This window comes from Cetorhinus maximus, chromosome 32, assembly GCF_964194155.1.
Source record: "Cetorhinus maximus chromosome 32, sCetMax3.hap1.1, whole genome shotgun sequence".
NCBI classification, from domain to species: domain Eukaryota; kingdom Metazoa; phylum Chordata; class Chondrichthyes; order Lamniformes; family Cetorhinidae; genus Cetorhinus; species Cetorhinus maximus.
In genome coordinates this window covers 14,208,217-14,220,937 of record NC_135910.1, presented here as the reverse complement: position 1 = coordinate 14,220,937, position 12,721 = coordinate 14,208,217, and the positions used below count along the sequence as shown (strand labels likewise).

At 49.6% G+C, this 12,721-nt stretch overlaps 1 protein-coding gene across 1 annotated transcript in view; it reads right to left on the bottom strand.

Moving 5' to 3' along the window:
• Positions 1 to 8,531: 8,531 nt before the first annotated feature.
• The window catches only part of LOC144671476 (TNF receptor-associated factor 3-like), a 34,363-nt gene continuing 30,173 nt past the window's right edge, over positions 8,532 to 12,721 (bottom strand). The window contains exon 10 of the mRNA XM_078533412.1: positions 8,532 to 9,450. Coding sequence (XP_078389538.1) covers positions 8,873 to 9,450 — 578 coding nt within the window. The 3' untranslated portion in view covers positions 8,532 to 8,872. The remainder of the gene's footprint in view (positions 9,451 to 12,721) is intronic.

Genomic DNA, 12,721 nt, shown 5'->3' with positions numbered 1-12,721 from the left:
AGTGATCGCCAGGCAGAATTCGACGCGCGGGTCGCGTGAACGGAGATATTAGTGCAGGTAACCGCTCGGTCGATGAGGTCGGCTACAAGGGGCGACTTAAAGGAGGGGAGAGAGGCGGAGAGGTTTGGGGAGGGGGTGGGGGAGAATTGCAGAGCTCAGGGCCCCAGGCCTGTGGTGGAGCGAGGGGATTGAGAGATGCACTGGGAAGGGTGGTTGGGTTGGTTGGGGGGGGGAACAGTGATCGGGTCAGGAAAGGGGAACGTGATCGGGTGGCTGGGAGCGATCAGATTAGGTCAGGGGCGATGGGGACTGGGATGGGAGCGATCGGGTTGGGAGGGTAACAGCGGCCGGGACGTGGGGTGCAGTTGGGGCAGCGGCCGGGTAAGGGTGCTGGAGGCAGCCATCAGCGCTCTGGATGTGGAGTCAGTTTATGTCAACGACTGAACCAGCCGGTTAAGGCCTCTCTCTCTCTCTGGGAGGAAGGTCCTGCGTGCGTTCATTTGGGACAGCGACAGGCTGGGGTGAGTCAAATTGGGTCGAAATTCGTTCCCCCTTTCACCAGGAAGTTTAGGCCTCGCACGATTCTAAGCTCTTACGCTTTCTTCCTCAACGGCCTGACCACGACGGTCATCGGAGGCACTAACCCCAACCACCGAGGATTTGTAGTTCGAGTGCTGGCGTCTAAAAAAACCGAAGAGAAAGGTCAGGTTTTAATGTGGCTTGTTGGAGGTTCTGTCTTAGTGACTCGACACTGTCATCGAGGGCAGGGGGACGCTTCGATGACCATGATCCATTCGTCCAATCCCCCACACAAAGAATTTCGGCATTGGACCCAGAACGTTCTGATTGGTTGTCATGTGGTTTGTGTTGTAGCCTGAATTGAGGGAAATTTTTTTTCAGACACTTGTAACATTAATTAAGGTTTTCTTTCCCCCCCCCACCCCCACCCCACCCCCGCAATCCCACCCCCAGAACTGGGGGTAAATTGCTGAAACTATAGAGGTGACTTTATCCCCCACACAGAGCTCAGACTGCAGCACCGTGGGACACGTAAGGGCCGATGGTACCTGCGAAATGTCGTAAGGGTGGGAGGGCTTGACGGGGTAGATGCTGTGAGGTTATTTCCATCCCCCCGCCTCCTCCCCGGTTAGAGAGTCTGGAGCTAGAGGCCGTTTGCTTGAAATCATCCCAAACTCTGCTGCCCGTATCTCCATTGGCACCAAATCCCGTTCCCCTATCACTGCAGCGTTTGCTCACCTACACTGGCCTCCTGGTCAAGCAACAACTTGATTTTAAATTCTTCATCCACACGTTTTCAAACCCTCCCATGGCCTCACCTCTCCCTCCCTATTTGTGTAATCTCCTCCAGCCACATCCAGCAAGATGTCTGTTCTTCCCCAGTTCTGGCCTCTTGCTTTGTCTCCAGCTGCCTCGGTCCTAAGCTCTGGAATTCCCTCCCTGAACCTCGTGGGCTCTCTACCTCACTTTAAGACACTCCTTAAAACCTACCCCACACTACGCTCTGCCCTTACTGTCATATTCCCACTGCAAATTCTGATGTCTGTGCTGTAGTTACGCCCGACTGATAGTAGGAGCACTGCGGCACCACCACTGATAAGAAGCGGCAATTGCAGTGTGACATGTTGACATAGGCGATTCCCTGTATAACTGTAGGCTAGGAATTCATAAGGAAAGCCAATGAAAGTCTTGCATAACTGAGAGACAGGGCTAATAAAACAGAGATGTTGCATCCTTACTGAGAAACTGGAGCAGATTTTGGCTTCTCTAACCAAATCTAATCGACACTTTAAAATATAGAATTTTAGTATTGCTGAAAAAAGACATTTTGTCGAAGCTTTTCATCTTGCACTCATCAGGACGATCGCAAGAATACCAATGTCTAGGGGAAGCAACAACTTTATACTGTATGAGAAGAGAGTGCTGATTGGTTGGCAGGTGGTTGACAATACACAGGGCCCTGCTTTTTGCAGACAGAAAGAACATGTACACACATTGCGCCTGTTTCAGCTAAACAAAATAAGGGACAGCCATTCGTTGGTTCATTCCTCAGAGCAATGCCTTGACCAGTCCAAGTCAAGCTGCCTGGTTTAAAATTTCAAACAATGCTTGGCAGTTAACTGTCCGTCACCAATAACTGGTGCATTCTCCTTGGCAACACCTCTACCAATCAGGGTCCACTTGCCGACCAATCAGCACTCTCTTCTCATACAGTATAAAGTTGTTGTTTCCCCTTGACATTGGTATTCTTGCGATTGTCCTGGTGAGTGCAAGATGAAAAGTTTTGGCAAAATGTCTCTTTTCAGCAATACTCAAGTTCTGTCCCACCAAACGACTGTTTATATATAGAATTTACAGGACAGGAGCAGGCCTTTTGGCCTAACCAATGTACGCCAGTGTTTATATTCCCTTCGAGCCTCCTCCCATCTTTCCTCATTCCTATCTTTCACCATAACCCCTCTGTTCCTTTCTCCCTCATGTTTATCAACCTCCCCCCCTCCTTAAATATATCTGTAACATTCACTTCAGCCACTCCCTGTGGTAGCGAGTTCCACATTCTCACCCACTCTCTGGGTCCAGGAGCTGCTTCTCAATTCCCGATTGGATTATGTTGATGGCCCCGATTATGTCTGAGTGGAGCTCGCACAGTCGGGAATGTTTTCCCACGCCTGTAGCCAGAGAAGCAGACGTTTGCAGTTTCAGGTTTGTTAATTTCCTATGGTGTAAATTACATGCAGATTTTCGGTTTCATGAACAGATTGAAGATAACTTCTGATCGTAGGGTGAGATCAGTATCACATCATTTCCTTTCCAAAACGTTGGTATGGTGGAATTGAAACCGAGAGAGAGAGAGAGAGAAATATACCAATACGTGAATGGGCAGCGGGCGTAGGGAAGGGTTCATGAGGGTGGGGTATGTCACTCAGAGTGCAAGGAGCAGGCCATTCAGCCTTGAGCGTGTTCTACCATTTGGTCAGATCGTACCTCAACTCCAATGGCCTACCTTAGCTCCATAATCCCTTTGATACATCAGGTATACGGCACAGAAACAGGCAGACAGTCTGTGCCAGCATTTATGCTCCACCCATCTCACCCTTTCAGCATATCTTTCTATTCCTTCTCTCTCTTTCCCTTGTGCATCTGTACTATTCACCTCAACCACTCCCCGCGGGAGTGAGTCCCACATTCTCACCACTCGCTGGGTAAAGACTTTTCTCCTGAATTCCCTGTTGGATTTATGAATGACAATCTGATAGTTAAGGGTCCTGGTTATGGGCTTCCCCCCCACCCAGTAACAAGTGGAAACACCGGGCCCCAATCCTCAGAGCAGTGGCGATGATGGTCGGGTTGCTACTGCACTCAATATTTCCCGTGGCTCGACACGTTGATGCTGTGGGAAACCAAGTCGGCGGGGGTGGGGGTGTGGGGGGAAGGGGGGGGAGTGGTTAGTCAGCTCGGGTCCCAGGCCATTTCTTCCGTGGTTATCTGATCATGGCTTTCACAGAAATATGCAGTGCAGCTTCCCTCAGGGATCTCCACCAGAGCGGAGTAACGTCGAGGGAATCGAGCTGCGTATGGTAAGTTAAAAGGTCCAGCTAGTGAGAGGGTAGGCGGGTAAGTGGGTAGTTGGGTAAGTGGGTAGGGTGGGTAGGCAGGTAGGGTGGGTAGTTGGGTAAGTGGGTAGGCAGGTAGGGTGGGTAGTTGGGTAAGTGGGTAGGGTGGGTAGTTGGGTAAGTGGGTAGTTGGGTAAGTGGGTAGGGTGGGTAGGAAGGTAGGGTGGGTAGTTGGGTAAGTGGGTAGGGTGGGTAGGTAGGTAGGGTGGGTAGTTGGGTAACTGGGTAGCCAGTTCAGGGGGGTTGTCATTTCAGGTCAGGGGTAGTCAGGTCTAGCCGGGGGGGGGCGGGGGGGTGGGGGTGGATGGTGGGGGTGCAGTTGTGTGTGGGGTAGTTGGATGGTCAGGACGGGTGGTCAGGTCAGAGGATTAGCTTGGCTGGGGGATAGTCAGGTCTGGTTAGGAGGTAGTTGGGTCAGGGAGATAGTCTGGTCTTGTTAGAGGGGATAGTTGTGTCAGGAGTGGTAGTCAGGTCTGGTTGAAGGGGTAGTTAGGTTGGGGGGTAGTCAGGTCTGGTTAGGGGGTAGTTGGGTCAGGGAGGTAGTCTGGTCTTGTTAGAGGGGATAGTTGTGTCGGGAGGGGTAGTCAGGTCTGGTTAAGGGGTAGTTGGGTCAGTGGGGTAGTCTGGTCTTGTTAGAGGGGATAGTTGTGTCGGGAGGGGTAGTCAGATCTGGTTAAGGGGTAGTTGGGTCAGAGGGGTAGTCTGGTCTTGTTAGAGGGGATAGTTGTGTCGGGAGGGGTAGTCAGGTCTGGTTAAGGGGTAGTTGGGTCAAGGGGGTAGTCTGGTCTTGTTAGAGGGGATAGTTGTGTCGGGAGGGGTAGTCAGGTCTGGTTAAGGGGTAGTTGGGTCAGGGGGGTAGTCTGGTCTTGTTAGAGGGGATAGTTGTGTCGGGAGGGGTAGTCAGGTCTGGTTAAGGGGTAGTTGGGTCAGGGAGGTAGTCAGGTCTTGTTAGAGGGGATAGTTGTGTCGGGAGGGGTAGTCAGGTCTGGTCAAGGGTGTGGTTGTCTCGGGGCAGTAGTCAGGTCTAGTTAGAAGGGTTGTTGGGTGGTTGGGGGGGCAGTTGTATGGTTGGGACAGGTAGCCAAGTTGGAGGGGTAAGCCGGATGTTTGGGGGAGTGGCTGAGTTGACACGGGAGAGTAGTCAGGGGGTCAGGGGGGTAGTCGGTAGTAGGGGGCTATGGTTGAGGGGGGCAGTTGGAAGTTCAGGGGTAGTTGGGTCAGGTCAGGGGGTAGTTGGTGGGGGGGGGAAATCAGTGGGGTTAGCTGGTGTAGTCAGGTGGTCGGGGGAGAGGGTTGGTGTAGTGATTGGGGATTCGGTTCTGTAGTTACACAGGTGTTCAGCTAGGCCATGTCTAACATTTGTCTAACAGTCCCTGGGTAACTATCCAGGTCAGTCTGTGAATCTGTCCGAAATCTCTGACTCGGGGGGGCATTCACCCAGAGGAATTGACCATCAGGAGTTGAGGCTTCCCAGGCAATTCCCATGTCGGCCCTTGCGTTGGGACTTCCACAAGGTCCCGGTGCGCACCTTCAATCACACATCCAGTCTCCGACAATCCGGACATCGGAAGATATGGCCCAATTTCTCTGCATAATTTTATCTATCAGCTCACCTCTCAGCCTCCTCTCCTCTGGAGAAAAGAGCCCCAAACTGTTTGGTCTTCCCCGGTAAGGACATTCTCTCAGTTCTGGTGTCAATCCTTGTGAACCGTTTACTGGTTTTATTCATAGGGCCCTATCAGAGACCCGATTAAATCAGCAGAAACTTTGTTGTTTATTACACAATTATCCCGGGAAGTTCAGCGATCATGATGTCGGGCTGACTGAAATATTTGTAAGATAAGGAGCATTATTTAAAATGCAGAAGAAATGACCAAGTACAAAGAGGTAGCGCTATTTTACACCATGGATCATATCGCACGTGGGGTATAAATGATCAGCTATTGAAGTGGACAGTGTCCTTTTGATGATGAGCTGTGTTCCTGAAATGAGAAGGGCTTTGAGAGCCATGGTGGGGAGATGGAAGGTTTGCTTTCAATGAACCACAATCTTCTTGATGCATCTGGGCAATTCCCTGCTACAAAACTTGGCTAAGTCACTGGAAATTCTTCATGGGCCCGTCATTAAGTTGACTAAAATCGAGGGAGGAAGGCGTAGAAATTTGGATGCCCCCAATTTTGGCTGCTGGAGGGGGTGGTGAGGGTGGGGGAGGGGGTGGGGGGAGGTTAGGGGGGCATGTGCACGTGTCTCAGAGTGCATTCCCTAGCACCTGAATAGTGCAGCCACGGTTCTCCAGATATCGGACCTTGGGCCTTGTGTAGTGGGAGCCATAGCTGGGCAGTAGAATCCCCTTGGGTTAGCGGGCTTAGGGGGGGTCTGGTGGCGCATCAGGTGGACCAGGTAACATGGAGCCAGGGTTGTGGATTGGGATGCGGATGGGGGTTGGCACCTGGGTTGGCGATTTGGTCCGGTGGGAGGTCAGGCTGAGAGCGGTAGGGGTGCCGGGAGGTGGGGGAGGTGAGAGAGAGGTTGGTAGGAGTGGGGGGGACTCAGGGGTCAGGACCAGCGATCAGCTCCTTACGTGTGAGGTTGGGAGTAAACTCTCTCTCGAAACTAAAACTCTTGCGTGTGAGAACTTCATGAATCGTGGGGCTTTACCAGCTCAAGGTGAATCCAGTGGTGATTGATCGGGATGGGAGTCAAGAGAGATGTGGTTGCCATGGGAGAGAGAGAGGGCCCAATCCACCAGACTGCCTGGAGCTGTACCCAGCAGCAGGAGGGATAACATTTCAAATCCACAATTTGTTTTAAAGCTTGACCCTTTATTTAATCATGCCAGAAAGATGAGTGAGACACTCCAGAGTCAACACTGGTATTTTATTTCATATTGCCTGTACTGAGGAACGTTACTAAAGTTGTACCTCATTTAGCAGCTATAAATAAAAGTGAAGTTACAGCAAAGTGCAGTCTAAGAGCAAGCCCAAGCAAACCTCGCTTTGAGGGATTGGAGGTAGGACACAGGGTTCCGAGCTGGGAGAGCTGGACCCCTCGCTGGTCTTCATCAGAGCTTCAAAGAGGCTGAATGAGTCAAGACCCATTTCTGATTGAATGGGATTTTTAAAATTCACGCAGAGGATGTGGTCTTGAACACAACAGAGCGGCTAACTTGGCCATTTCAGAGGTTGAGAGTCAAGCCCATTGTCTGGAGTTACACGTAGGCCAGACCCAGGTAATGAGGGCAGATTTCCTTCCCTAAAGGGTATTAAGTGAACCAGGTGGGTTTTTTATAACAAGGAAGCCCTCACAGGGTTGGAACATTAACTCCATTTCTCTCTCAACGGACACCGCCAGACCTGCTGAGTATATTCAGCCTTTGTTTGCGATTTCCAGCATCTGCAGTATTTTCCCTCTATGACAATCCATAGTTACAGGGTCACCAACACTGAGAACAGCTTCTCAAATTCACAATCGGCTGAATTTAAATTCCCCCTGAGGTGCCATGGTGGGATTTGAACTTACGTCAACAGATCACATCTCTGGATTAGGAGCCTGGTAATGTAACCATTAGGCTATCGTTCACTATAGGCAGATAAAAGGAGTTAATAAGGAATCACTTTCTGGGATTCTGTCTCTCTTCCTGATATAAGCCTACAACCCAAAAAGGTGTGGATGTTAGTTAATCTAATGCGAGGGGCATGAAAGGGCTCTGGTAAAAGAATCACAGAATCACAAGGTACACTAACGTTTGACTCAGCTATACAGAATAAGCCACTCTACTGTTTTCCCCTTAACAGCATTGCGCAACATCCAACATATCGGTAATATAAGGGTTAGGGGGTAGAATTCTATTGAGGAGCTGAATGGCCTACGCTTGTTACTATGAAGAGATCTCCCCCTATGAATATGGCCCGATTCCCTCAGGGGCTCCCAAGATCTGAAAGTCCTTTCTCTCTGTTGGCTCCAGAACTCTGCAGAAAGATGAGTTGGAGTCACTTCAACCCACTTCCAACTAGGTGTGGGAATTCTGCAGTTGCAAAAGGGCCAATGGTATCATAAATAGATGAATAGTTTGATGTTGAAGTGTGAAGCTCATTCAGAGAGGAGGCCTGGCTTGGGCAAGCGAAATGCCACACTGTGGCAGTAGGAGGCGCTTTGACTGGTGGGCAAAAGGCATCCACTCCACAATTCTACCTGACCTGGGACGGTTTGGTGGGACAGTGTGGTGGGAGTTTGCCCGGACGATTGATGTGCTATAGCTGAAATCTCCATCTTCCTATTCAGGATCCAGCCACCAGTGTAGGCAGCGACCCTTTCAAAACCGTGTGCCAACAAAATTCAACCAGGCCAAAGCAGAAATGGAGAAGTTGGCCTTGGTCATTAGGAGCCAGTGCTGCCCCTCCACCCCTCCAGTGGGCAAGCCCAGAATGAGGGGGCACAGTTTAAGAATAAGGAGTCTCCTTTTTAAGATATTGGAGATGAGGAGAAATGTTATTTCTCAGAAGGTTTGGAATTCTCTTCCCCAGAGAGCACTGGAGGCTGGGTCATGGGATATATTTAAGGCTGAGTTAGACAGACTTTTGATAGGCAAGGGGAGTCAAGGGTTCTGACAGGCAGACAGCAAAGTACAGCTGAGACCACAATAAGATCAGCCATTGATGGCCTACTCCTGCTCCTAAGTCCTTTGCTCTTGAGGGATGCCTACAATTGGGTGCACCTATTCTCCTTCCCTTCCTCACCGCTAACTGGTAGGAGGCCGCGGGCGAGCTGCCATAGATTTTCAAACCCCTCTATGGCCTCACACCTCCTTAGCTCTGTTACCAGCCTCCTGCTCTACAACCCTCCAAGATCTTGGCATTCCATTAGCCCTACCCTCTTGCACAACCCCCATTTCCATTGCTCCACCAATGGCCATACTTTCAGTGGCCTGAACCCTAAGCTGTGGAAAAGGGTCATTGGAAAGAATACACCAATTATCAATAACTAATAACACTGCTGTGCATATATTTATACATGTGTATATATATTATAATATGAAATCGCTTATGTAGATTTAATATTATTTACAAGAGGAATTATTACACTTCCATAATTTATTATTGTGGCCCCAGATCTTAGTGCAAAGAGGTGAAAGACGTCTTTTGTACATCGCATGCACTGTGCCTCGCATGGTCCCAAAAAGCTTTCACTGTGATCGATCGTAGGACTATTGCACAATTGGACGCGGACCGGGCGAAGGGGTTTCAGGGCTCCAAAGAGTCTGAAACATCCACCGCTACCTTGATGAAAATGGTGTCGTCCTTTATGTAATGGTGCATTTCGTTCTCCAGCACTGTCTGAGTCACAAAGAGCGGGCAGCCCGACGCGATGTTCATTTCCGTGTGGGGCCTCCTGAAGCTGGTGCTGTTGGGGTCGGGTTTGAACGTGTCCGACACGTGCATCCTGGACGGCCCCTGGTCCAGCAAGGTGAGCGTCACCTTCTGCCTGAACGGCCAGGGCAGCAGGGGGTCATACTCGCCCCGCATCACCACGAAGAATAGCGACAGGTGGGTGCCCTTGCCCATGCCGTCCCCGTTGAGGTACACCCGGGCGCACATCTTGTATCCAAACGGGCTAGTGTAGAACGGCTGGCTGTAGAGCGAGAGCGTCTTGCCAGACACTGCCTCCTGTTTCCGCCGTGTGTAATCCCGGATTTTCCAGATGAGTTGCCCATTGTAGCTCGCCGTCTCCAGCAGCTGAAAGCGCAGGTCGATCTCGGCCAGCCTCACCTCGTGGACGCTCAGCATGTTGTCATGTTGGCTGACTTGATGCTCGACCGACGCTGAAATGGAAACCGGCGGCATTTTATTTCCCAACGCTTTGCTGTTTGAACACTCAAATAAAGAATCAAATTTGGTTTTTAAAATCCATGCTTAAAGCGTCATTCGATTAACTCTATCTGCTCTTTCTACTCTTTCCAGGTGTCAGCTGTGGTTTAGTGGTTAGTGCACCTGCCTCTAAGTTGGAAAGTGCAAAATGAGTGCAAAATGATGCTTTGGTGCAGCACTTGAGGGACTGCTACACTGTCAGGGGTGCTGTCGATTGGATGAAGTTAAACCACAGACCTGTCTGCCCTCCTTAGGTGGATGCAAGATATCCCGTGGCACTGTTCGAAGAAGAGCAGGTGAGCTCTCTCCTAGTTCCCTGGCCGACAGACATCTCTAAACATATTGCTGTTTGTGGGAGCAAGTGCCCAAATCATGTTTTCTACCTGGTAACAGTGGCTGCACATAAAAGTATAGACTCCGGAATCAAAAGGCTAAGGAGCGACTTGATCAAAGTTTTTGATATATTTGGAGAAACTATTTCTGCTGGTTGGGGAGTCTAGGCTTAGGGGGTCATGGTCTAAATATGCTTTCAGGAGTGAAATGAGACAAGACAAAGGGTACTCAGAGTTTGGAACTCTTTCCTGCAAATGGTTATTGATGCTGGATCAATTGTTAGATTCAGGGATGCAACGCCAAATTTTGAGATGCAGGAGTCCTAAGAAATTTCTAAATCTACCATACGTTGTTTTCCTATGTATTAATTATCTGAGTCCCCAAACGTCAGTAAGTGAAAGATATCAGCGTTGGTAGCTATTCTCTTTCAAACCACGTGGTATTTTGAATCATTAGTCTTTAGCATCACTCGAATTTCATTACACAACAGTTTAATTATTTAATTCAAGCCATTAAAAACACGACTTGCAGAAAACTTTACTTACTTCTGACTGGGGGATGGTATATAGAGGGGCCACTGCTTTTCTTGATTTCTATTTATAACCTAGACCTGGGGCGTACCGGGCACAATTTCGGAGTTTGAAGATGATGCAAGACTTGGAAGCATTGGGAGCTTTGAGGAGGATAGTGTTGGATGTCAAGATGATATTGACATGCTGGTGGAATGGGGAGACTTGTGGCAGATGAAACTTAATGTAGGGGAAGGATGAGGGAGGGAATTGGGGAGAGAGGGGAGAGGAGGGGGAGAATGGGGTATGGAAGGGGGAAGAGAAAGAATGTGGGGTGGGGGAGGGTTGAGGCAGGGAGGAGGAATGGGATAGGGGAAGGATTTAGAGGGAGGTGAAGAAGTATGGAGGATTTGGGGGGGGTAGGGGAGGAAATGGGGAGGGGGGGAAGGTTGGGAATTGGGGGAGGGGGGGGGAGGAGAAACGGTGTGGGGTGAGGAAGGAAGTGGGTGGATTCTGACCCACTTCCTCAGGTTACAGGGATGGGGGGGGTGTGGAGCAACCTCTGGGAGGGTACATTTAAGTACAGGGCGCAAATCCTGCAGTCAGGAGGTGGCACCAATAAGAGCCCCTGGTGAACCCTCAGCAAAGAGGCTTCATCGTTTACAGAATTAACAAAGTACAAGCAAATCAGGGCAAAGTATTTTTCCCCTTAGAGCTAACTCCACCCCTCAACTTAATAACACCAGAGAGCCATAATAATGAAAGATGGTCCCCACAACCCCATACACAGCGAGTGTAGTTTACCCACCTTCATACAGACTTGTTCTGGTGGCAATGCCTTAACCGAACAAGCTTTTCCTGTTACAAAAAGAAAAATTGCTGCATAAACTCAGCAGGTCTGACAACAGCTGTGGAAAGGAAGACAGGGTTAACGTTTCGAGTCCGTATGACTCGAGGAAGAGTCTGAAGAAGAGTCAGGCGGGCTCCAAGTGTTAATCCTGTCTTCCTCTCCGCAGATGCTGAGTTTTTCCAGCAATTTTTGTTACTGTTTCAGATTTCCAGCATCCGCAGCGTTTTGCTTTTAAGCGTTTCCTGTCAGTCGTTCGTTGTGGTGTTTAGGAGGGAAGGGGAGATGGTTCCATGGAATTGTTATTATTCTCTCTGCCATTGAGCCGTCCAGTCAGTTATTCCGACGAAAGCTGCTTGGGAACTCCCTGAATTTGAAACACTGAATAAAGTGCACGGGGAGTGAGGTTCCTTTCCGATGCCCTGCCTCACCAGCCTCGCCACCCCCCCTCCCCCCCGTGAAACTCCTTCACCAATCGGGAACCTCGCGACAACTTTATCTGGCCAATCCCGGGGCGCGTGTAACTTTCGGACCTGAGTGTAAAATTGGGAGGGGAAAGAGCGCGCAAAAGATATCAGGACACTGGTTCAAACATAAGGCTGCATCCTCCTCCCACCACCTTCAGGACAAATGCAAATTGTTTTATACTTGGCACCGTAGTCTATCTATAAATATATTTATTTTTTTGCTAATTAAGCTTTCCCTAATTGCTTTAAAGACGTAAATAGCATTCTAGTTCCCGATCGCTGACGCTTGTGCTCTCAATGCTCATTTTTGACGGTTATACATTCTGACTGGTTTAACTTTCCCGCCCCCCCACCACCCAAAATTTGGATATTGCTCAATTAACACACGCCCTGCTGCAGAAAATTGCGCCGAGATAGCAGAACAAGTGCAAAGGGATTTCTTAAAGCATGAACTCAGTTCTGATGAAGAGTCATACGGACTCGAAACGTGAACTGTGTTCCTCTCCGCCGACGCTGTCAGACCTGCTGAGTTTCTTCCAGCTATTTTTGTTTAGGCTTCTGATTTTTTTTATCTTGAAGCCGGTCTGTCGAGCCTTAAGCTCTGGCGTGGATGACGAGAACTCAGTTTAAACGACAACAAATCTAATTTAAAAATAACGCATCTCCCGCTGAAGACGGAGACGGGAGGAGTTTTTTTTTCTCTCAGAGGGTCGTGAATCTTTGGAACGCTCTTTCCCCGGAGAGCGGTGGAGGCTGGGCCATTGAATAATTTTTTTAAGGCCGGGGTAGATAGATTCTTGACCAACAAGGGGGTCAAAGGTCACCGAGGGGGTAGGCCGGAAGGTAGAGTTAAGGCCACAATCAGATCAGCCACGATCTTATCGAGTGGCGGAGCAGGCTCGAGGGGCTGAATGGCCTCCTCCTGCTTCTAATTCGTATGTAACACCCGCCAATTCTGTCGTGAATCCTGATTTGGCGTGAACACTGATCTCTGCGAAGCTGGTATCTTTGAACCTGCCCCTTTGTTTTAAACGCTGGAGCCAATGCTTGATTAAAATACCCTGTTCAA